The 26,754-nt window shown below is 35.9% G+C and overlaps 2 protein-coding genes and 2 pseudogenes across 2 annotated transcripts; 1 reads left to right on the top strand and 3 right to left on the bottom strand.

The window, feature by feature from the left end:
- The first annotated feature begins 522 nt into the window (after positions 1-522).
- On the top strand, positions 523-4,402 carry LOC146915350 (PHD finger-containing protein 1-like). Its single transcript, XM_085716396.1, has 5 exons — positions 523-590; positions 1,293-1,360; positions 1,465-1,683; positions 3,883-4,007; positions 4,098-4,402. Exons 1-5 carry the CDS (start codon positions 585-587, stop codon positions 4,211-4,213), a joined length of 534 nt encoding a protein of 177 aa, XP_085572522.1. The 5' UTR covers positions 523-584; the 3' UTR covers positions 4,214-4,402.
- Positions 4,403-9,149: 4,747 nt separating this feature from the next.
- On the bottom strand, positions 9,150-11,213 carry LOC146915349 (uncharacterized; annotated as a pseudogene).
- A 3,382-nt stretch (positions 11,214-14,595) lies between these two features.
- LOC146915348 (uncharacterized) lies at positions 14,596-24,295 on the bottom strand. The gene is made up of 3 exons (XM_085721328.1): positions 24,199-24,295; positions 23,860-23,987; positions 14,596-15,060 (listed from the first exon to the last, which is right to left on the bottom strand). The coding sequence occupies exons 1-3, from the start codon at positions 24,293-24,295 to the stop codon at positions 14,596-14,598; spliced, it is 690 nt and encodes a 229-aa protein (XP_085577454.1).
- Positions 24,296-24,403: 108 nt separating this feature from the next.
- Positions 24,404-25,128, bottom strand: LOC146915347 (uncharacterized; annotated as a pseudogene).
- Between the last annotated feature and the right edge of the window lie 1,626 nt (positions 25,129-26,754).

Genomic DNA, 26,754 nt, shown 5'->3' with positions numbered 1-26,754 from the left:
TTCAAAAAAAAAATTCAGTTTTTTCCCGAATTTTTTTTACATTTTTTCCCGAAAATTTTTCAGTTTTAATTTTAACAGTTTTTTTCCGAATTTTTTTTTGACTTTTAATTATTTTTTCAGATTTTTTTAATTTAAAAAAGAATTTTCAAAATTTTGGAAAAAAAAAATTTTTGAAGGAAAAAAAATATATTAGCCCAGGGGTATTTTCGTCAATTCCCATGCCATTATGGTAATTTTGATGACGTGGCAGTCATTAACTGGGTCAAGGGACGAATTTTTAACTGATTAAACTTTGTAGGGGCAAAAAAAAAGGATTAGCGACGAAATTTTAAGCGACCCCTATTTGTAGGGACGAATAACATATTTAAGCCAAAAAAAAAATATATTGAAAAGATTGACTAAATCTTTCACATAAAAATTCAACACTGCCCAGCAATTCTTCCAATTTTTTAGGTGTTGACTCGGCGATTTTCCTTTTTTAAGCATGAAGAATATTTTTGCCAACAATACAATTTCAGAGAGAGATCCTCTTGTTAAACGCCGGAATTCGTTACTTTAAGGAAGCATTCAACCCTAGAAACACCATGCAGGTTAGTATTATTTGTTTTGTTTATGATCTTTATTTTTTTAACCCTACAAACACCATGAAGGTTAGTATTTGTGTTTGGTTATTTGAAAAGGGATTTTAAGTTCTGAATCGATTCTACTTTTGGTTTTGTGATCGTTTTTATTTTTAACCCTACCGACACCATGAAGGATACTTTCTTTCTTTGGTTTGATGATTTTTTTTTTCTTTTTTTCTTTTTACTTTTTTGACAATGTTCATTCTTTGTTTTGTTGGATGTGTGATAAGATTATACAAAATAGATTAAAAATAACAAAATTAGGGAGTTAGCTAGGGTAGCACATAATCAGAGAAAAGTTTTGAATATGTAGAGAACACTCGTAGATGATAGATTTTGTAGTAAGAAGAATAACTCAGATGATAGGATATTCAATTTACTAGAGGAAAGAGAAATACCTCGGGAATTTTATTTGAAAAACTATTAAGAAAGATTTATAGATTAAGGGTCTTCTTAACCGGTGCCCTTGGGACACTGGTTAATGAAACTAAAAATAGAAATTATGTTTTGGAAATATAAGCCTTTACTTTTGATCAAATAATTATTACACCACTTTTAAATTGAATCTTACTTCTTTTGGATGTTTAACCAATGCTCCTGGGGTGCTGTTTAACATTCTCCATAGATTAATGAGCTGGATAAAAATATGATATATGATAGAATATGTAGGCTGATGAGAACGGTGAATGTGCCGCGGCTGATGTGCATCCACAACCTATTGCTGAGCCAATATGGAGGTAAGAATGATTTTTTTTGTTACCTATGGCTGTTTTGGAATTATTGATAGTTTAGCTGCTAGGGTGAAAAACATTGTCTGAAGTTTAATTTTCTTGGATAATAGGGGATGTTTGAAGGTTTCCAACATTGGAAAAGTCATTGAACTAATGGGACATTTGTCTACTTTAGCATGCCCTAAAGTTCATGAAGAGGCTAGATATCTCCCTAATATGATTTCTGCAAACTTCCTTCAAAAATCAGCCATGTGGCCTGAAAGTTTCAAGAATTCTGGAACGAATAACTTCAGCATTGGACTTTATTTCCTTTCTCCTCAGAATCAAAGGTGATTATATTTTGGACATACTTAAGGACATGCATATGTTTGATTTGATGAAAGTTTTTGTTATTTTGTTTTTACTAAATATTATAAAAATATTACTTTAATTTTCAATTTTCAAGTATTTGTATTAAGACATAAAAAACAATAAGTTTTTTCAATTTAAAGGATATTTATCGTCGGTGTAAAGTGGATTTGAGACGATGTCTAATAAAATTTCACTATTTTGTCACATCAATAAACTTTTCCAAGTTAACATTAAGAGGAATAAGTGGGGAGAGAGTGGTTTAAAAGGGAATTTAACATTAAGATTGGCAATGATGGGTCAACTTGTTTTGGAGGGATTGATGGTCGATGGAATGGTAACATTCCGATGTGTGAGCAATTTACACGGTTGTTCTCTATTTCAAGATGCTAACTTTAGGGAATTAAGGGTTGGATATGGTGAAGAGTGGAGTTGGGCGTTGTCATGGTGTAGAACTCTCCTCGTGTGGGAGGAGACTTTATTGGATCATCTGTTGGTGTTTGGTGAAACCGATGGCATTGAGGGAAGACAATGATAAGTGGCTGTGGAAGCCGGAAGAGGGAGGCAAGTATTACGGAGGGATTGCTTGTTTTGGATAATGATTTTAGTGTTACGGATGAGATCGTGTGTTAGATTATTGTGGAAAATTCTCGTGCCGTCAAAAATCATCATTTTTTTTTTTGGAAAGTTCTCCTTAATCGAACTCCAACCCAAACAAATTTATTGTTTCATTTAGCTATCCCTTTGGAAACTCCTTTAGAGAGTGTCCTTTGTGTGAGTGCTGTAGAAAGTTCGGTGCATCATTTTCTTCGTGGTGAAGTAGCTTCTCAAGTATGGTCCAAAGTGTTCATATGGCTTGGTGTTAGTTTTATTACTCCGCCAAATTTCTTTGTTGATTTAGAGTACTTGAGTGGAAATGCTCTGAATAAGAAATTGCATATAGGTTATTGGTTAATTTGGCATACGATCATTTGGGTTGGTTTGGAATACCATAAATGAGAAAGTCTTTGAAAATACGTCAAAAGTGGTGGTTAATATGGTGGATAAGATCAACGAGTTGTCATGGATATGGCATTTAAGTAGATTGAAGGTTTCCGTGTCTCTTTTACAAGTGGTGTTGAGATTCGGGACAATGCTTCATAAGGTAGAGATTATTTGGTCGAGTGGATTGCCTATTTCTTGGGTGCCGGTTCCGAATCATAACACTGCGTTTTTTTCTTTTTTTCTCTGTCATGATTTTTCTGGCTGTGGGGTGTACTGGTTTTCAGGCCTTGTTATTGTTCTAAGCACTTTTAGCAGGTTATATATTTTGGTTGGAACTTGTTGATATAGTCTCCCCTTTGTTTTCTTGGTTACAATTTGGTACACAAATGCTTAGTTTATTGTCTTGCTCGTCCAATTACGACTTGTGATGGGTGTTTCATTTGAATAAAATTTACAGATTAAATAAATAAAAAATGGACGGCTTCGATTAATGGCATGAGATGTGGACAAATGGACGGCTTCGATTGAATATCGCTGTAAAATAACTTATACTAACAATTATATGTCCAACATTTTTTTTTATAATTATTTGAAAATACGATTTAACTTAGAATTTTTTTTTCTTTCTAAAAAATATAATCATTGAACATTGTTATATAGTGGGAACATGCTACATGCAAAAAGTGAAAAAGCTCGCAAAAGTTAAGAACTTAAGATTCTACATGAATTAGCGAAAATACACAACGGGATTAGAGTTACAATTAACTTCTAATAAATAGTAATGATAATATATTTTTTTCTATCATAATTCACGGGGAAGTTGCAATTAAAAGTAGTGAATTAGCTAGTTCGTCAAAATTCGTTTAAGTGTTGTTATCTTATTAGTGCGAACAACTCTTAAACGAATATCAACGAAGAGTCTGGTTCACCACTTTTTAACTGTCCCAATGAATTGTGGTAAATAAGAGAATTATATTATCATTACTATGTAATAAAAATTAATTTTAACTCTAATCACGTTGTGTATTCTTGCCAATGCATGCGGAATTTTAACTTTTGCAAGCTTTGTCACTCTTCGCACGTAATATATTTACACTATATAGCCATGTTCTTCTCATAATCATTTATTCCAAATGAAATAAGCCCTATTATTCAATTTAAACTTTAAACTATTAAATGTTAATATCTTCTTACAGTGTTGATGGATCATTTGACGAGCTGGTGGAAGAAATGATTCGTGATAACCTTGCAATAAAGGTTGGGGTTGTAAATGCTGATCTTTTAATTTTTCCTTCTACAGATCTCCCAAGTGAATATAGAAGTAAGTCACATTAAATATTATGCAACTCTTCTTTTAATTTAAACTTTATTGTTAATTAATTGTGTCTAAACTTGAGTTTTCATTTTGCAGCATTTCAATCAAGGTATTATTTATGGGGAGTTTTTAGAAGAAAGCAAACTCCATCCAAGAATAATAATTATTTTGATAACAAAATAGAGAAGAGGAAATTGTACTTTCCACGATAGATTGTGAGAAGTACAAGGGTCTAGAAATGATGCTAGGGACTTAACCTAACAACATTATTTTGACTCCTTTTAGTAGTACTGGTATTTTAAGTTTCAAAATGCATAGTACTAATGTGCAACCATACTTTATGGATGTATCATATCATATCAGATTTACTTATTACTCTTTTGTTTAAGTTTTTGTTAGAAGTTAATGCTTTTTTGGTAAAAGTAGGAAACAAATTAAATATGGTTGATGCTTTTAATTTCAGAATTTTATGATAATTAAATTTGATTTTTTGAAGCAGGAAAAAGTAGTTCAAAGCAATTAATTTTTATGTTTCTTAGAAAATAGCTTATGAAGAAGGAGAGACTTTAAAACAATATGGTATTGTATTTTATAAATAAGAAAATGCTAACATTTTTGTTTTTTCTTTGGATGGCATGTTTTTATTGCACCTATCGTAGATTTTGTTTTATTGCAACTATTCTATTGTAGAAGAAGAATCATTGGTTGTGATATAGGAGTAGTTGTTGTTTGTGACATAGTTTTTTTTTTCTGAAACTTCACGATCACTTTGTAACATATTATTTTGGGACAAAGTATGTCGTATTCCCTAAAAAAAACGTATGTTGTATTTTCTGAAATATGTTTACAATAGGGTTATGTTTGCGTTGACACACTTTTTCTCCTACCACTCATGTACCATTCCCATGTAGCATTTAATTTCTTTTTTTTTTTATTTATTTTATTAAGGAAAAAAACACACAGGAGCCACTCTCTTTTCCTTTTCTCTTTCTCTGCCGTGCCTCCGCCGGCTACCACTTCCGTCACCGCCACCACCGCCGTGCCCGTTATTGCCCTCAGATTTCAACCCCACCTTCGTCACCTGCTCCCTCATCCACAACCACCATTGTCCCTGTCGTCGTCATCCTTGATCTGTCGAGATCTGGAGAACGCCGCCTTCGGATTCTCACCCTGTCGAAATCCCATATCTTGCGAACCACGGTGTCCCTCGTTGGTCGTCATCTTCTTTTATATTCTAAACTTGCATGATCGTTCTTTGATTTGAGAGGGAGGGGGACAACGACGGCGACGTAAGAAGGACGATGGTGGCTCTCTGTTTTCACGAATCACAAGTGAGAGAAGGAAGAGAGGGAAAAATAAACTTGCAGAAGTGTCCCTCTGTTGCATTATTTTACATTAAAATGGAGCGTGTACAAGAGAGGTACTGCCACCTAAGTGTGTCAATGTATCACCACTCTTTTCAATAATACTATTCATCCCGAAAAGTAGTTTCACGATACATCACGACATGTGTATTTTGGCAAGGCTATTTTCGGGATTTCCGTATTTCCGTACAAAGCACCCCGTGAACTCCGTTGGGCTAGCTTTTTGATTGGTGGATTGTTGTTTTGGGATGCATTCGGGAAATAGATTTCGCTGTATATAGGACTGCTGATATGTTTTATGGAGCTTTGCTAAAAATTTATTGTTATTTTAGCAAGACTATAAGTTTTATTTGACAGGATAAAAACTTATTGCATTTCTTTCAATATAAGATTCTCAATAGAGTGGAATGTATTTAGGGACGGATCTAGACATTTGGTATATGTGGGGCTAAATTTTTAAAGAAACTATCATGCAAACTATATTAAGAATAAAAAATAACATTGTCTGATACAATACATCCCTTACTCCTTAATGTTATTAGGTCTGCAAACAATTAACCCTAGGAATTTCCCTCTAAAACTGATGCATTAATTGATGTTAGTGTTAACCCTAAAAAATCCCTTCTAAATTCCACCGAATGAATTTGAAAAATCTTGATGTTAGCAATCAGAAAATAATAAAACGTGCCATTTAGTGGAATCATTTGGTACAATGAATCGCATTAAATTTCACATATTGCTATGCCGCATGGAAAACAGAAAGCTCTCCACTCAGCATATTTTTTCGGTTTCCCACAAATGTCCAATGGCCTACTATATATAGCCATGTTGTGTTGGTTTTCATATCACCCTGGTTGTTGGAATTCACTGTAAATTGCTAGCATCAACAGAAAATGTCAAGAGCCAACGCTGAAACGCTGTTGTCCTACTATGCACTGACTGGTATAAACAAGTTTAGTTTTCATTTTTGAATCGTAATCTATTGTTTTTATTCTAACTCTATCTTTTCGTGATTCTTTAGTAGGAACTTTGGTGAGTAACCCTGGTACCGAGTTGGATATGGCCGTCAACAAGCTCCGAACGAAATACCACTCCTATATTGTCGAAAATGATGTTGAGGATGTGGGTGTTAAATTTTCGTTTTACATCAGTTTTTATAGAGAAATTTCTAGGGTCACTGCTTCTACCAATGTTTTGACGTTTATTTGTGTTATTTTTTTGTCTGTAGGGTGCTGTGAGGTTACCTAACCTCTTTGCAGCTGATTTTGGGGATGAGATTACCCGCTATGTCACTTTGATTGGTACAAAAGAAAACGAGTTCGAAGTCTTAGTTGAGAGAGTAAAAGCATGTATTCACATATTAATCTACCCTTCCTCATGGCTATAAATATACATGCAAGGTACGATGCCCTGACATTACCCTGGTCTTTTCCTAACTAACCCATTAGCAGAAGAATAAAAAATCATGAAAATTCTAAGTTCTTCAATGGGTTTATTTTCAGGGTTTTTTACTATCGTTGACGCCTTCATCAATGGCGAAATTCATGGTGGAGAAGACAGCTTGAGGGTGACTTCACCGGATAGTATCAAAGGAACATACGATAGCGCGATTGGCAGCTTTGGGATACCTCAATACGGTGGTAGTATGGCTGGGAGCGTTGTGTATCCAAAGGATAATCAAAAGGGTTGTAAAGAGTTTGATGAGTCTGGGATTTCGTTCAAATCTAAGTCTGGTGCTTTTCCAACAATTTTTTTGCTCGTGGAAGTATGAGTCTGAAACCTGATTATGGGTTTTGTTTTATTGTGATTTTGTTACTGTGTAATCGTGTTTGTTTATGAGATTTATTTTAGCTGGAGTTAGTTTGTTCTAGAAGATTCTTTTGCTGTTAGTTGAATTGTTGTGATCGTTTTTGAGCTTGAGTTGGTTGCTTTTGTCTGTTTAGTGTTACTGACATGTTGTTTGGTTAGTGAAGATTTGTAATGGCAAAGCCATCCATTCTAAACTGTGACATTTTTAATTTAGCATCTGTTAATGGCAAAGTAACTAAAGCAAATTGCTATTTATACGCTTTATACTATGTTTTACATGAAGACAATTTCAGTTTAATTAAGTATCAAATTTCTTATCCATTCTAAATTGCGGTGTTTTTTTTATTTGGCATCTGTTAATGGCCAAGTCACTAAAGCTCTTGCGAATAAATTCAGCATGGTTAAGGTGATGTGGGCAGTTTTTGTGGGGCGTGCTGCGTTGAGCCGTTAGTTGCAGCCTGAGCTATGGCTGGGCTTTTTTTTCCTGCTGTGCTGATTTTTTGTTGGAGTTTTTTTTTTGTTTTATTTCCCTGTTGTGTACAGGTTTACAGGGCATGTGTTGTGTTCCTCCTTGCCTGATCCTTCGCTCCTTGAGAGGATTTGTGCGGCTTTAATATAATTTGGCTGTTAAAATAAAAAAACAATATGTATGACCAACCCTTTGTCTATAAAAGGCTTTTCTGAATATTGAGAAATCCAAATAACAACAATATGCTTTGCGAAATATTTTACGCCTTTGTTGCACCACAATCAGACCATTCAATTTTATAATTAATAATAGCCTTCAAAGTACGGGCTTCTTATATTTTTGTTTAAGTTTGAATAGCGTAAAACCGGTGCGCCTTCTTGAATAAACGACAAAGAAATGCAATTTGCAACAAGGGCGTAAAGTATTAAAAAAAGTTTCGTTCATTGGCACTTATTTTTAGAGGGAAGTTGATTGGCACTGCTGAATTGTACATAAATTATGGGGATACACAACGTAGTATAACTTAATTTTCTTAACTATCGATATGATTTATGTGGTAAGTTAACTATTGTTTTTATTTTTTGTGCATACAATGTATAGACCACCGTTAAAATTAAACTTAAGATGTTAATTTAAGAGTGTCACAATTTTGAAGAAATTTATGATGACCCCACTTTAATTGGAAACGCAATAATACATTTTCTGAGGAACGTGTCCATTGGTTTCCCCATCCTTTTCATTATGAGATGTGAACATACAATCGACATAAACGGTTGTTCACATTCGCATGAATTATGATAGAGGAATATTTGTTATAATTACCGCGGTGAGAAAGGCTTTGGTGAAAATTACCCGGGCAAAGGTTCAAGAAGGATCAGCATACGAACTTGAGCGTTTGATGGTTGTTTATTAAAGGTTGGAGTGCCGGTCATATTTTTAAGGAATTTAGATCAACAATATCGACTATGCAATGGAACCAGATTGGTTATTATTAAAATGGGAAGATATGTGCTCGAAGGGAAGGCGATATCCGGAAGTAATGTTGGCGATAAACTCTTTATACCTAGCTTATCTCTAACACCCTCGGACATGAGAATTCCTTTCAAGTTTTAAAGAAGGTAGTTTCCTTTGGTCGTATCATTTGCAATGACTATTAATAAGAGTCAAGGACAGTCAGTTAAAAATATGGGCATATATCTACCAACTCCAGTATTTTCATATAGACAACTGTATGTTGCTGATTCGTGAGTTACCTCAAGAGAAGGGTTGAAGATATTGATCAATGATGAAGATGGTGAAGATAGTGATTTTACATCTAACGTCGTTTATGAGGAAGTATTTCATGTTGGTGATGATCAAACTAGCTTGACTGTTTGTTGAATTTTAATATATTATACAATATTATCTTTATGTATTATACCTGTTTCATATAAACTGTTACATTTTATCATTATCCAAAGATCGTCAGCTCATAAGACCCGTGCGGCGCACGGGTCATCAATCTAGTTACAATAAAAATTGTCTCCTATCCATTTTGAAAATGAGCTAAAACGACGTCATTGCTAATTGTTAAAAGAACATCTCTTTCTATATAAGTTGCAACACGGTCGTTTAGCCACTTATCACCCATTTTATTACATAGGTTACTCTTCACAATTTTCATATAGCTGGAAAAACAAGTTCAACACTTGTGGTTGCTACCGGCAAGAGCAAAGCCAACCTCAAAAGCTTATAAACCATAGCAAATGTGTTGCGATACTTATTTGTTTTCACAAGTTTTGGACAAAGATTTAAAAGCCCTTTCAACTTAACAAATTTTGGAACAAATTGAACATTTATAACATAATTCATAAGTTGATGACGTAACACCACTTCCACCACATCTATAAAATTATTTGGATAAAACTCGGTCATCCTCAATACTTTGTTCACGTTAAAAGCGGCAAATGATCTTTGCGGGACTCAAACATGAAACACATGGTAAAGTTCAGTATTCTCTTCACCAAACCTAACATTGAACTCATGCAACTGCAAATCTAAAACACTAAACAAACAATCATTCTTAAAGCGATGCAAAATAGAAACACTAGAAGTTGAAGAGTGTTGTCTTGTTTTTTTTTCCTTTGCGCATACAGTGCATCCATACCGAACACATCAATATCATTCTTATTTTCCTCATTTCTTATTGCAAATTTAAATAACCTTAGATATAAATTCTTCCCACCCCTCATTTCTCATTTCTTGTAATTTTTCTTTGATATCATTGACAAGTAACAAAACATTCAAAAGATCTTGATCACACCTTTGTAGTTGTTGTTCTTATTAACATGTGTTTTATTTATATTAAAAACAAAAATGAAAGTGCATGTGTGGCTTGGCTTTAGCCACACATAGCCATTGAATGTGTCCGCCCGTATTCATAAAACACAAGATTAACATGAAAACAAGACGCCATTGCTAGATTATCAGCCCCTCGATTAGCTTGCCTCTTAATACAACTTTATACCCTAAGATTGTTAAAGTCTTATTCATGGATTCCCCGCGAAATGAGCAGACCATAATTCACCGCCATCATTACTCATACACGGTTAGCATCGTAAATTCAAAACTACAATACAATTAGAATGATAGCAATAAAAATAAGATTAATTTTGCATTTCTTTTGTAAATGATTAATATTGCATTGAGAATAGGGAGCTCAATCAAGACAAAAAAATATGTGGTGAATCTGAAAATGAAGAAAAATTTTAGGGTTAATAGTGCTTTACCCCCCTGTAATATAGGCCACTTTTGGTTTTACCCCCTGTAAAAAAAAATTTTTGGATTCGGTCCTTGTACAAGTAAGATTCTTCAAAAAAAAACCCCCGAGCCATATGACTCAGCGGAATTTCTTATGTGTCGCTGACTTGGATTTTGTTTTTAAATTTTTAATTTTTTTTTGTCATCCACTTGTGTAAATCATTTACCACGTCATATTTAATTAGGAAAATAAAAAATAAAAAACAATTTAAAAAACTGTCAAAAATAAAAACTTTTGATTTTGACAATGGGTCTATATGGTGAATAATCCACCTTCAATTTAACAATAAAGCAAGCCATATACGAAGCTGCCCTAAGCATTGCATTGTTTATATAGATCACGTGTTTGGTTATCAAGTCAATGTACAAACACAAGATAAGATTCAAACTACCCAAATCCAATAAAACAACTTTGCTAACGTCTAACAACCTCAAACAGAACAATACTTAAATAAAAAAGGAAATGGTATTCATGCGCATACGCACAGGTTAAAGTCAGAGCGTTGTTTGATTACACTATTACTGGTACAACGTATTGCATAATCATAGTCTTGTAATTTCTTCAAACCTTAAATACTCGAAATATAGATTGTCCACCAACGTAGACGTATCGAAATCTTATCTTGTCATCTTGGGTGAAGTTGTTGCAGAGGCAAAATTGTTTCCACCCATCTCCTATTTTTGTTGAACTGTGTGGGTTGTCCTTACAATAAACGTTGAACGATATCACAATGCGGTTGTCAGTACAAAGTCTTACCTGTCCCATGCCATGTCCTTTGACGTATTCTTCAAATCTGCCTTTTAGTTTCTGCAAGATATGTTTCATGATCAGTGTCATGACCAATTTCATTAAGATATATGTTAACATTTTAAATTAGATTTTATAGAGTAAAACGTTGGAACAATTGGTTAAGAATTCACCAATTTGCTTTTTTTAGCGGATATGCCAGTTAGCTTTAAATCAAAGTATATGGTTGTTCCTTTATTGGTACATCTGCTGTGAAATGTTGGATATTTTTCAGAATTGTCAGAATACTCTATTGCCAGTAGTTCAAATTCATTTCTCCCATAATATCCAATGTGCGTGGTTTTATTTTGGAGTTTTAGCTTGTAGAATTGTCTTAGATCTGTCCATCTCGTAGTTAGAAGCGGGTATGCACCCCATCCTTCAAAGTCGACCATTTTATGTTGTCCATCCGGGCGTTTGAACTTCCATTTATGGCCGACAACACTACCATGTGCCTTTACGAAATATGGGTCCACTTCGCCATAGTAGTGTTAAAAAACGATGCAATGAAAGTCAAAATTAAGCACTTGTTCATTAGTAATTTAGCTCATAATTTACAATGAAGGCCAAACAGGTCGATACTAAACCTGGAATAGCATGGGAATGTTACCTGATTTTCCATGTGAATTGTTGTGAATCCTCCTATTGGATACTCCTCTTCCTCACTTTCCATTGGATTGTTTCCTTGGCTATTGTATTTTGTGTTTCCAATGGTTGTGATGGGATTTACTTTATATATGGAGATCAGTCAATGGTTGTGGTGTCCTGTTTGTGATTGTGGTTGGAGTGCATTATTGCAATGATATTATGACATTACTGTGGCCATGCGAACTGATTTTATGCAAGTCCTATCATGTTGCATGTATCTTGGCCATATTGTTTAGTAAATAAATTATGCTGGCTAATTTTTCCTTTCTATTTTTGGTAATGATGCTTCTGAAGTGGTTTGGTGGCCTACCTGTTTGATACAACTAGACCTCTTTTATAAACTGACATACATTTTTGGATCCAATGGCCTTGAGTGGATTAACAAAAAACAATTTTACCATGTCATTGACCTTAGACCTTCACCATGGTTCTTGTGAGAATTCAATCAAGTCTAATGCCTTGTATCAAACACGTATTATCGTAATGAATGCCAATCAAGTAAATTTAATGGCTGTGAAGACGCTTTTTTTTTTTTTTGAAATCAATCAAGTCTATGATTGCAATACTTTCAATCTCCATTTTGCTACCAGTACTCATGTTAAATAGTTATCTCTTTTCGATTAGTGTTGTATGGCCTAGTGGTCTCTTTTATGCATGCATTAATGTTCATAAAAGGTACTCGCAATTTTAATTAATTGTGCATTATTACATTTATCGCAGGATTTGGGATCTGATGGAAACATGGAATTTAGCAAAAATCAAGGTGCATGTGAAATTCATTATAGGTGAGTTAGACAGTGTATACACCTTACTAAACTTGCTGAAGCAAATCCATGGTTGGGGTTTAAAAGAGGACATGCCAAACCCAGAAGAGGTGATTGTCCAAGAAGGGGATGAAGTCAAACATAAATTGGAAAAGTAATTACAAAGTTAATTTGTTTTCTTCTGATTTATTAATTAGTGAACTGTGAAGGTTTTACTCGTAGTGTTCACTCCATATGAACATTTAATGTATTCGCCTCAATTCTCATACCTCAAACATGGAATCCATTAGTAATGTTCCTCGACAATAATTTAGTTTATAACATCATTTGTCCATCCATTATTTCACTAAATAAATACGAAACACTAGGCCTTTAAAAATTTAACAAATTATTCGATATTATTCATGGAAAAAAAACGGATACCGAAATCTAAACTCGACATATTGAGATAGTTAAAATGAAATTCATATATATAAGAGATAATGGATTTGCAATGAATTTTGAATGACCATTTTATCTCATCTCCAGGCTATATAAAAAAACAAAATAGATAATGGAAAGGGCCAAAATATGGAAGATTCTTGTAGAAAGAATGTTGAGGCTATTTTAGTAGTTAACCATGCAAATACATTCCCTAAAGTTGTGATATTGGACATTATTTATCCCCAATTAAGAAACGGCTATGTCAACAAAAGTGGTAAAAGTTGCATCCACATGCCAACATACACCCAAAGCTTTTGAATAATTGACCAACATTAATAGGCAATAGCCCACACAATGACAAAAAACGGTAACATTGCCATGCACAGTAACAACAGTGGCCGACACTGTTCACATCAGATTCTATAAATACACTACATTATTCAATAATACCCACACCATTATCAGAAAATCTACTTATTTATTAATATCACCAAAATGGGTAAAGGCTTTCTAATCTGCATCACTCTATTTGTAATTGTTTACATCATTGTTAGCATCATCAATATTGAAGAAATAGGAACAGATTTGGTGGGTCTCATTATAATTATCATCCTCCCACTCCTAGTACTCGCATGGATTGTCACCATCTGCCTTGATAGAGACCTGGATTAGGTCAATAACTACTCCAATGTACTACTTGCTACTAAATAAGATGATGTTCGATGCTTATAGTCGGAGATCATCAGCCCATGCAAGGTGGGATACTGTTGTGTTTCTATGTCTTGTGCAGCAACGTCACATCTTCTAGGATAGTAGGCGAGGATTCAACTGGATGTCGAGGAAGATGCTTCGAAGCTATCTCTAGTAAACTTTATATTTAACTTTCACAGATTGTCTAATATAATGTTAACTAGTGTACGTGGATTACCACGACGTATAACTGATACTTTTATATGAAAACATGTATCATACGTCACCTGATTTATATGATCAGCTTTTGTTTACACTAAAACATCATATATATATATATATATATATATATATATAAGGAACCATTTGAGCCAACTTAACACCCAGATAAATTTATTTAATGCATTCCACAAGGGATACAACCACATATAGTTACAAAGTTCACATCAAGACATAGGGAATTTGGGATAATCTAAATAACTTATAAATAACATGAAGGAACGCACAGTCAAACCACACCTTAATAACCGATTGTGTTATTAAACAACAACAAAGTAGATGAAACTTTAATATTGCTAATAAATTAGAAATAGGATAAGAAAACACATCAGGGAAATCATATAACATCAACCGCATGAGACGAAGCACAAATGACTTATACCTTCTGAAACACCTTGTGGTAGACGACATTCGTTGTCGAATTCGTTGGTTTACCATTATCATCAGTTATCAACATCTTCAAACCACGTCTAGTTTTTATTCAAGACACAACAACGTACAACTGACCATGGGTGAAAACAGGCCTCGGAAGATAAAGTCCAACGTTTGATAGAGTCTGTCCCTAACTTTTATTAATTGTCATGGCAAAGCACAAAACCAAAGGGAACTGACGCCTCTGAAAGGTGATTGAAACGTTGGCGTCCGATGCAACCAGGTTCATCCGAGTAATGTACACCAATTCTCCACTATGAGGGCCAATAACAATTTGAGAACTAATCACATTCTTCCCCAATGATGGTATAATCAGTCGCGTACCATTGCAAAGACTAGAAGAAACATGAATGTTCGTAAGCAACATAACTGGAACACCCACCTTTAAGCACAATACGTGATTAGGTAACCCGAAACATTTAATGTCATTCAAAAATCCAGTCGTGACCCACCGTTTGTCAATGCCAACATCCTTATCACATTTGCAAACTGTATCACAACTCAAGTACTCTTTGTATTCCCCGGACATCAGATCGATGACAAAATCATTGACTTTCTCTACCAGCTCGAGAGTTGGGGCCAATATTGCACGATCCTGCATATTTATAAACAAATTGGGATAAGTTGATTCAACAATGTAAATGTCACGAATACCATCACCTGAATTTTCATCACGAAGATCTTCGGGAATTTTGATAAGTCTTTCGATAAGTTCTAGGACAAAATTTCTTTGGATAAAACTTTGAACAACGTCGATCTTTCATGCAAGGTGAACTAAGATTGGCAAACCCACAAGGACCATGTGTAACACCCCGTTTTCCCAACATAAAAATTTCATCATAAATCAGAGTATTTAAATCACAAACGGAATGTCACATACTTCTTTTAAAACATAAAATGGATAATAATAATTATCCCTCAAATTCAACATCAAAATCTAAAATCATGCAACGGAAAATAGTTCAGCATACTAAAGTCTTGGCACGCAGGCCTTATCAAAATCTCGTAAATTAGTTCAATACTTATTCGTGAAAAGTTCATATAGACACGTAAGGAATAGATAAGAAAGCAAGCCCCATCCCGTTACATATCAGAGCACCTAGACACAAGTGAGGAGTCCTCTCACGAACACTTCTAATCTTTGTTACCTGCACATTACCCACGGTCGAGGCAACATATACGCAGAAGGGGTGAGATTTCACAGTCAATACATTAAGCATATAATTCAATAAAATGCATTAAACAACATAAAATATTATCGACATATCAACATTTAACACTTAGCATATTTTCATTCCATAATCAAATACAATCATCAAATACCATTACTAAATATCATCACTAAATCATAATTAACTTAACTCTTAACTTGACAACACAACTCATATTGACAATGCAACTCTATCAACTCAACAACTTAACAACTTAAACCATCATGAAACTTCTTGGTATGCAAATGCATGTGGTACCAATCATCAACATAAATGAGCACAAAGGCTGCCGGGCCTAAAGCCCCCAACTTTAATGAGTATGCAATGGACTTAACCTTCCAACAACTTAGACAACATCGTGGACAACTTAGACAACTCATAATCATGGACAACTTCTTACATTCTGACAACATAAACCGACTCATGCAGCTTCAAGACATTAATAGTCAACAGCAGAAAACAGCAGCAAGATACAACATATAATAACACTTGAATGCATTAACATCATCTAAGGAATGATTTACATCAACATAATTATCATAAAGCATCATAATATCACTCATGCAACATCACTACTAATCTCAGTCACCTGGACAGACTTCTGGAGCTTCTGAAAGCATCCTAAACAACTCTCTTTCTTACTTCTAAGGCAAACTCAGGTCTACACGTGCAAAAGGATCGCATCGGAACAATTTCGGGCAACTAACAGCCTAACTCGCAGTGGCGAGTAACTTTGCTCGCAGTGGTGAGCAAAGCGTGCATTTCTGGGGTACCTAAGTCCTTGCTCGCAATGGCGAGCTATTCTGCTCGCAATGGCGAGCTTACAGGTCACTCGCAGTTGCGAGTTGCATTGCTCGCAGTGGCGAGCTCTGGGTCCTGGTTCGCAGTTGCGAGTGTTCTTGCTCGCAAATGCGAGCGATGAATGTCAGTACGGCCAGAAACCTAAAATTTACAACTTTTCACATATCTTCATGATTCTTTCATCCAAATAGCATCTAATTATCATCTTAGGCAATATCTAAGGTCTGTACACTAATTTTGCATCAATCTAACATCTTTTCATGGTTCAATCATCAAAATCGGTCTTAAACCTAATTTTCAATTCTCACCAAGACTCAACCTAATCATGCTAAATTCATTCTACAGAATTATACTCTTAATAATATTGAAAATTAGTCTCACCCTTACCTGGTAATTGCAGAAATCGCAGCCCTCACTCTGTTGTTCTCCTCTTCTGACTTTTCTCCCTTTTTCTCCAAAAACGTACGTACTGTTTTTCTAACTTATGTCTGTCTATTTATCTCTCCTTTTTACTCTTCTCACTACTAAATTACTCATCTCACAACACAACCCAAATTCTAATATTTTTATTTTCTTTATCATATCTTATTTTATTTAATAATAAAATAAGTCATACCAACATAACAACTTCATGAATCATAAAATCCACACATATCAATCATGAAAATCACTTAAATCATATAAATATATATATATATATATATATATATATATATATTTCTAAATAATCAAATAATTAAGACGGGTGTTACAACTCTCCCCAACTTATAGAATTTCGTCCTCGAAAATTTACCTCAAGCAAACAACTCAGGGTAAGACTCCTTCATCTTACTCTCTAGTTCCCACGTCAAGCTTTCACCAGTAATGCCACTCCAAACAACTCTCACTAGAGGTATTTCTTTGCCTCTCAACGTCTTCATTTTACGGTCATCAATCCTCAAAGGTAAAGTCTCCACCGTAAGGTTGTCCCTAACTTGCACATCATCACTCTGAATCACATGGGACGGGTCTGGAACATACTTCCTCAGCTGCGACACATGAAACACATCGTGCAAATTCGATAAATGCGGTGGTAAGCCAATTCTATAAGCCACCGTGCCAATTCTCTCAGATATCTGATAAGGACCAATAAACTTCGGAGTCAACTTCTTTGACTTCAATGCACGACCAACGCCGGTCGTCGGAGTAACTCTCAAGAACACATGATCTCCCTCTTGGAACTCAATATCTTTCTTACGCTTATCATGGTAACTCTTCTGTCGACTCTGCGACGCTTTCATCTTCTCTTGAATCATTTTCACCATCTCAGTAGTCTGTGGAACAATTTCTGGTCCTAAAACCACACTTTCACCTATCTCAAACCAACACAACGGAGTCCTACACCACAGACCATACAAAGCCTCGAAAGGTGTCATCCCAATACTTGAATGATAGCTGTTATTATAAGTGAACTCTATCAACGGAAGATGACTATCCCAAGTTCCACCTTGCTCAAGTACACATACTCTCAACAAATCTTCGAGTGACTGAATCGTTCTTTCCGACTGACCATCTGTTTGGGAATGATAAGCCGAACTCAATCTCAACTTAGAGCCTAAAGCTTCTTGCAAACTCTTCCAAAATCTCGAAGTAAATCTTGGATCTCTATCTGACACAATGCTTGAAGGAACACCATGCAACTTCACAATATCTCGAATATAAATTTCCGCCAACTGAGCTATAGGAAAACTAATATTGATCGGAATGAAGTGTGCCGACTTCGTCAATCTATCGACAATCACCCAAATAACGTCATTCCCTTTAGGAGTATTCGGCAAACTCGTCACAAAATCCATGGATATGCTATCCCATTTCCATTCTGGTACATCTAACGGTGTCATCAACCCAGCAGGTTTCTGATGCTCTACCTTCGACTTCTGACAAATCAGACAAGAGTACACAAATTGTGCTACATCACGTTTCAATCCAGACCACCAAAACAACTTCTTCAAGTCATGATACATCTTTGTAGCTCTCGGATGAATACTTAAGCTACTCCTATGACTCTCTTCGAGAATCATCTTCTTTATCTCATCATTGTATGGAATGCAAATCCTACCTCGAAATCTCAGCACACCTTGATCATCTACCTTGAAGTCATTATCTTCAGTTTGATTACTAGCAACCAACAAGTCCACAAACTTAACATCAGCTTGCTGCGCATCTTTAATATCTTTTAAGAAATCGTTATCAATTTTCAGCATTCCTAACTTAACGCTCCGAGACGACATTTCACAAACCAAGCTCATATCTCTAAACTGTTCAAGCAATTCAAATTCCTTCACCATCATAGTAGACATATGTAAACTCTTCCTACTTAAGGCATCCGCAACAACATTAGCTTTACCCGGATGGTAATTTAAACTAAAGTCATAATCCTTCAACAATTTGAGCCACCGTCGCTGTCGCATATTCAATTCTTTCTGATCAAACAAATACTTCAAGCTCTTGTGATCACTAAACACCTCAAATCTCGAACCATACAAGTAATGTCTCCAAATCTTAAGGATAAATACGACTGCAGCTAATTCAAGGTCATGAGTAGGATAGTTTCGTTCATGAGTTCTCAACTGTCTTGATGCATAAGCAACAACTTTACCATCTTGCATAAGCACACCGCCTAAGCCCAATTTGGACGCGTCACAATACACCACAAAAGGTTCATCAGGTTTTGGTAAAATCAAAACTGGAGCCGTCGTCAAACGCTTTTTCAATTCATTGAAACTGTTCTCACAATGAACATCCCACACAAAGGTTTTACCTTTACACGTCAACTGTGTTAACGGAAGTGCTAACTTAGAAAATCCTTCTATAAATCTTCGATAATAGCCTACCAAACCCAAAAAGCTTCTAATCTCTGTAACTGACTTAGGAGTCTCCCATTGTGATACTGCTTCAACCTTAGATGGATCGACTGCAATACCATTACCAGAAATAACATGGCCAAGAAAACTTACCTCATTCAACTAAAATTCACACTTAGACAATTTAGCATACAACTTCTTCTCTTTCAGCACTTGCAAGACAATCTTCAAATGCTCCGCATGTTCTTCTTCTGTCTTGGAGTAAATCAAAATATCATCAATGAACACAACCACGAAGCGATCCAAAAATGCATGAAAAATGCGATTCATATACTCCATAAACACGCCAGGCGCATTACTCACACCAAAAGGCATCACCTTATATTCATAATGACCATATCACGTCCTAAAGGCCGTCTTCTACATATCTTCATCTTTTACTTTAATCTGATGATAACCCGGCCTCAAATCAATCTTGCTGAACACACGTGCACCCACCAGCTGGTCCATCAAATCATCAATTCTAGGAAGTGGATATCTATTCTTTATAGTTACTTTATTCAGTTGTCGATAATCAATGCACAACCTCATACTTCCATCTTTCTTCTTAACCAACAATACCGGCGCTCCCCAAGGTGAAACACTCGGTCTTATGAACTTCTTATCTAGCAAATCTTCCAACTGTTTCTTCAACTCAGCCAACTCAGAAGCTGACATACGGTAAGGTGTCATAGACACAGGCTCCGTTCCCGAAACGAGATCAATAGAAAATTCAACTTCTCTCTCCGGTGGTGCATCAGGAATTTCATCAGGGAAAACTTCAGGAAAATCACACTCCACTTGCAACTTATCAACCACTGCTTGATTCTCCAAAGATAAGGATGCCATCAAGGAAAACATCAAGATCCCATCGCGTTCTAATTGCTTCAGCTGCTTAGTAGACAAAAATTCCGCTCCACTTTCCTCTTCAGCAGAAGAGAAACGCACCGACTTATTAAAACAATTAATGAGAACATGGTTGTACTCTAACCAGTTCATACCAAGAATTACATCCATTCCACTCAGAGGCAGACAAACTAAATCAATCTCAAAATTACGATCAAACATAGACAAAGGACATCGTAAACAAACAAGAGAAGTAGTCACCGAACCCTTAGCTGGAGTTTCGACAACCATTTCTCCACTCATATCAGACACAGCAAGACCCAACTTAGAAGCACATTCAAAGGCAACAAAACAATGTGTAGCATCAGTATCAATAATAGCAACTAAGGGAGTATCATTAATATAACAAGTACCTCTGATCAAGCGATCCTCATTATCAGTCTGAGTACCGGTCAAAGCAAAAACTTTCCCTCTAGTCTGAGTCTTCTTCGGATTCGTACACTGAGACCCAATATGACCCTCTTCTTTGCAGTTAAAACACACAATGTCCCCATGCTTACACTCTGCAAGTGTATGTCCTTTACTGCCACAACGAAAGCACCGTTTAATATCCTTAGTACAAGCATTACTCTTATGGCCTTTCTCGCCACAAGTGTAACAAACAATCTCAGCACCAGCATCCTTCTTATTTGACCTCCTCTCATCATTAGCTCTTCCTTTTCCTTTGTCAGCAGGAGCACTGTAAGGCTTTGGGCGACTTTGTTCCCTTACCCCTCTTCTCACTCATAATCTTATAATGAGCTTTGTTGTCATCTTCATAGATTCTGCATCTACTCACCAAAGCAGAAAAGTCACGAATCTGTTGGTAACCAATGACTCGCTTAATATCAGCACGCAAACCATTCTCAAACTTGATACACTTAGAGAACTCATCATTGTCCCCAATGTAGTGTGGATAGAACTGAGCCAGCTCCACAAACTTTGCTGCATACTCTGTCACCGACATGTTTCCTTGCTTCAGCTCAAGGAACTCGATCTCTTTTCTTCCGCGAACATCTTCAGGAAAATATCTGTTTAGGAACTCTCTCTTAAACACAGCCCAAGTAGTAACTGCATCATCCTGCTCTAGGGTAGGTTGGAGGCTCACCCACAGTCATCAGCTTCCTCAGCCAGCATATGCGTTCCAAAACGCATCTTCTGATCATCAGTACATTGCATAACTCTGAAAATTCTTTCAACCTCCTTGAGCCACGTCTGTGCTCCATCAGGGTCGTACCTTCCTTTGAAAGTAGGAGGATGATTCCTCAGAAAGGTCTCCAACATTCTCACATCAGCATTCCCACCAGCACCAACATTTGGATGTTGTCCCACAGCTTGGGCTACAACTTCCAAAGCAGCAGCAATCGCAACATCATTTCTTCCAGCCATTCTAGTCCTCTTATAACAGATAAGGTTGGCAGCCTCCGGGTCTACTCTTCTTCACTGCGCAACACACAACGTTTAGAATAACATAATAATGGTATTCCAACTGCTAAAAAAACACAACTTGTCTCACTACTTGGCCGGACGGACCGACCTGCTCTGATACCAATTGTAACACCCCGTTTTCCCAACATAAAAATTTCATCATAAATCAAAGTATTTAAATCACAAACGGAATGTCACATACTTCTTTTAAAACATAAAATGGATAATAATAATTATCCCTCAAATTCAACATCAAAATCTAAAATCATGCAGCGGAAAATAGTTCAGCATACTAAAGTCTTGGCACGCAGGCCTTATCAAAATCTCGTAAATTAGTTCAATTCTTATTCGTGAAAAGTTCATAAAGACACGTAAGGAATAGATAAGAAAGCAAGCCCCATCCCGTTACATATCAGAGCACCTAGACACAAGTGAGGAGTCCTCTCACGAACACTTCTAATCTTTGTTACATGCACATTACCCACGGTCGAGGCAACATGTACGCAGAAGAGGTGAGATTTCACAGTCAATACATTAAGCATATAATTCAATAAAATGCATTAAACAACATAAAATATTATCGACATATCAACATTTAACACTTAGCATATTTTCATTCAATAATCAAATACAATCATCAAATACCATTACTAAATATCATCACTAAATCATAATTAACTTAACTCTTAACTTGACAACACAACTCATATTGACAATGCAACTCTATCAACTCAACAACTTAACAACTTAAACCATCATGAAACTTCTTGGTATGCAAATGCATGTGGTACCAATCATCAACATAAATGAGCACAAAGGCTGCCGGGCCTAAAGCCCCCAACTTCAATGAGCATAAAGGCTGCCGGGGCATGAGCATAAAGGCTGCCGGGCCTAAAGCCCCCAACTTTAATGAGCACAATGGCTGCCGGGCCTAAAGCCCCCAACTTTAATGAGTATGCAATGGACTCAACCTTCCAACAACTTAGACAACATCGTGGACAACTTAGACAACTCATAATCATGGACAACTTCTTACATTCTGACAACATAAACCGACTCATGCAGCTTCAAGACATTAATAGTCAACAACAGAAAACAGCAGCAAGATACAGCATATAATAACACTTGAATGCATTAACATCATCTAAGGAATGACTTACATCAACATAATTATCATAAAGCATCATAATATCACTCATGCAACATCACTACTAATCTCAGTCACCTGGACAGACTACTGGAGCTTCTGAAAGTATCTTAAACAACTCTCTTTCTTACTTCTAAGGCCAACTCATGTCTACACGTGCGAAAGGATCGCATCGGAACAATTTTGGGCAACTAACAGCCTAACTCGCAGTGGCGAGTAACTTTGCTCGCAGTGGCGAGCAAAGTGTGCATTTCTGGGGTCCCTAAGTCCTTGCTCGCAATGGCGAGCTATTCTGCTCGCAATGGCGAGCTTACAGGTCACTCGCAGTTGCGAGTTGCATTGCTCGCAGTGGCGAGCTCTGGGTCCTGGCTCGCAGTTGCGAGTGTTCTTGCTCGCAGATGCGAGCGATGAATGTCAGTACGGCCAGAAACCTAAAATTTACAACTTTTCACCTATCTTCATGATTCTTTCATCCAAATAGCATTTAATTATCATCTTAGGCAATATCTAAGGTCTGTACACTAATTTTGCATCAATCTAACATCTTTTCATGGTTCAATCATCAAAATCGGTCTTAAACCTAATTTTCAATTCTCACCAAGACTCAACCTAATCATGCTAAATTCATTCTACAAAATTATACTCTTAATAATATTGAAAATTAGTCTCACCCTTACCTGATAATTGCAGAAATCGCAGCCCTCACTCTCTTGTTCTCCTCTTCTGACTTTTCTCCCTTTTTCTCCAAAAACGTACATACTGTTTTTCTAACTTATGTCTGTCTATTTATCTCTCCTTTTTACTCTTCTCACTACTAAATTACTCATCTCACAACACAGCCCAAATTCTAATATTTTTATTTTCATTATCATATCTTATTTTATTTAATAATAAAATAAGTCATACTAACATAACAACTTCATGAATCATAAAATCCACACATATCAATCATGAAAATCACTTAAATCATATATATATATATATATATATATATATATATATATATTTCTAAATAATCAAATAATTAAGACGGGCGTTACCCCATGAATCATCAAATTGGTCACTGCAACGTACAACTTCAGAAAGGTTCTTTCGTCGGGCAACTCAGCACATAGTAGAATATGAGCATGGGGTAAACCTTTCTTTTGAAACTCAATAATGTACAAACCTAAAAATAGAATACACAACATGGTCAACATTGAACACGTCGTCGGAAAAAAAATGAGATTTAATCAAAACAAACACAAAAAGATTCCCCAAATAAACTTACTTGCTATTACTCCCAAAAAAATGCCCCTTTCTGAAATCAACCATCATCTCTTGGAGTTTAACATGAAACACTATGCAACAGATATCCGGCCTAAAAGCTGCATAATTACCTGATTTTGATAGATGTCGTTGGATCTCAACCCATTTGGGATTACATGTCACATTGAGAAATAAATCAGGATATCCATATTTCTTGCAAATAGCCATTGCATCATGACAATTATTGAACATATACCTCCTTCCACTAGTAAAGGAAGATAGATGGCAATACAACACGTGCCCCAACAGAAGATCCTTCATAATTACCATTCCCGACTATGTCACTTTGTTCAACTCAATATGCTCTTCGTACTGATCCTCCCCGTATGGAAACAATAAAGGGTATTGAAGCGGAATATAATTTGAATGAGTCTCGTGAATACGTTGAAGACTTCAATCCCTCTCCCGAACAACAATATCACGACCATCTTCAGAACTATCAAAATCACCAACAATCAATGCCGCAACCTCTCCAATCTCAGGGACATTGTAAGTTCGAGAATCATGCGACGTATGTCGAAACAAACGCAACCTAATAGGCACATCTTGGTTCGAGCGTTTGAAGTCACACACCATTCTAAAACTCTTTACCAATACATTGTGCTCATCCATTAAATTCAAGATGTCAGCAACCAAAGATGCATCAAGACCACTCCCATTCAAATGCTCACTCAACATTGCAAATTTCTCAAATGGATCAGTAGGATAAATACAAAAGTGAATAAAAATAAATAACGCGAATATTAAGCCATATTTTTTGGTAACTTAAACAAATTAACAAATGATTCGACTGTAGAAAACCTGAAATGTGAAAGCCGATTGATTAATTCATTCTCAGTATCGTATATATATAACTGACAAAATTTAGGCCGATGTCCTTCAGGTGGGAGCAAACTTTCAATGCGGTGGTAATTTTGTCCAGAAATAATAAATTGAGGTGGACTACGACCATCATTACGCCCTGACTCCACATGACCACCCATAGAAGTAAAAGAGAACATGTTGTTATAAGACCGGATATTGGCAAGAAAACCCCAACCTCGGGGATCTAAGACATTAAACAAATTACTAAGCAATGGAGGAGGCTCTATCATTAATGGAATGGATATATTCCCCTTCATACAACAAATCGAAACTCTGGGAAGAAGTGCAGTACGATGTTTTTTCGTTCGCTCCCCATACCAAACCAACGCACCACAAACTTGACAAACAAGATTCATGTCACCAATATTCGGGTACTCTATAAAAATTACAAAAAAAAAAATAATTGACATTACTTTTAAGTTATACCAAGACTAAAGAATAAGAGAGTGCTAGTAAATTTTGTATAAAAGGGAAGAAAACAAAAAAAAAACTCGCCATAAATAGTTCACCTTGATTTTCACTCAAAAAAAGCAATTCCATCATAGATTGGTTCTCATCATCGGTTTCAATCTCGTTACGGTCTTCGAAGGGCAACACTACATGACCTGGTAAGTTTAACCACCAACACACCACAAGAAAATATCAGCAAACCAAAGAACATGCCACGTAAACCAAATCAAAATGATGGATTGAGGTGGGCATTGAACCATGATAACATGCTTAAAAAATAAAAGAGATTTCCACCTATTTTCAATACATAATTGATTAATGAAATAATTATTAATTAATTAATCCAACATATTCAACTACAATGTTCACACAGTGCACACACATTGGTGCAACCACCCAATAGCCAAGTGGTTCAATTGCACCTTATAACTACCTAAATTTCCACCTATTTTACCATGATTTTATTGTCTTGAACCCGCAAAATTAAACCCTGCATACCATTACATTGACTCTATCCATATCAGTGGGAAAAAGTCTGCAAAGTTGTGTCTATAGATCATTGGATACTAATTGCTAATTCAGCCAAGGGCAAAACAATTCAGGCTACAAAACCTACTAAATACACTTTGTACATATTTCATTCTACAAATTAATGACATATTAGATTGGAATCAAAACAAACTACATGGAAATTGAATATGGCTATAATAATAAAATGATATACATGGATTCATGGCCCATATATTAGTAATATGTAATTGTGAAGGAGACATACAATGAAACTATACATATGTATATAATTTCGTGGCCTATCTAGTATGGTTCTTGTACCAATAAACACATATAATGCTGATGTGGTCGAAAATTTTGGTTCAACACAGAGAGACATGGTATCGCCCTTATTAATTGGCTTAATCAACTGGAAAAATACTGATGAAACCAAAACCGAACATTTCTCACTGAATGAGTTCGTTATAGATGCACTTTTGATGGAACATATGCGAATTTCCAACAACAACAAAACACAGTGGAAGGATGGTCTCACCTAAAGAAGGATTCTGAGAAGAAAAATCACCACATCTACCTTGCATCGCATCTGAAGATCAAAACAGCAACCGCATTCAATACCTAACTACCTCCAACATGCGGATTACGAAACAAAAAATGTAATAGAAAAAAACACACGAGTTTAGGAAACCAACCTCCTAGTCTAACAACACGACGTTCGTGTACCCCTTTCCTGCATCTATCCAACTTTTGCCTTCTCTCCAACCTCCTCTGCCTATAAATCAGCGCTCGATCAGGACCGTAAC

The sequence above is a fragment of the Medicago sativa genome, chromosome 6 (assembly GCF_051527215.1).
Source record: "Medicago sativa cultivar Bolivia chromosome 6, Bolivia_mono, whole genome shotgun sequence".
In the NCBI taxonomy this organism is placed as follows: Eukaryota; Viridiplantae; Streptophyta; class Magnoliopsida; order Fabales; family Fabaceae; genus Medicago; species Medicago sativa.
The sequence above is the reverse complement of the archived record's forward strand: the minus strand, read 5'-3'. Positions and strand labels throughout refer to the sequence as shown.

Excerpts from the sequence above, each read along its gene's own strand:
- LOC146915350 (XM_085716396.1), top strand. Across the intron at positions 1,361-1,464 it reads ATTGCTGAGCCAATATGGAG|GGGATGTTTGAAGGTTTCCA; the intron begins GTAAGAATGATT and ends CTTGGATAATAG. Across the intron at positions 4,008-4,097 it reads TCTCCCAAGTGAATATAGAA|CATTTCAATCAAGGTATTAT; the intron begins GTAAGTCACATT and ends TTCATTTTGCAG.
- LOC146915348 (XM_085721328.1), bottom strand. The coding sequence starts at position 24,295 with ATGGCTATTTGCAAGAAATATGGATATCCTGATTTATTTCTCAATGTG. Across the intron at positions 23,988-24,198 it reads ACGACATCTATCAAAATCAG|GTTTGTACATTATTGAGTTT; the intron begins GTAATTATGCAG and ends TTCTATTTTTAG. Across the intron at positions 15,061-23,859 it reads CCAATTTGATGATTCATGGG|GATCGTGCAATATTGGCCCC; the intron begins GTAACGCCCGTC and ends ATAAATATGCAG.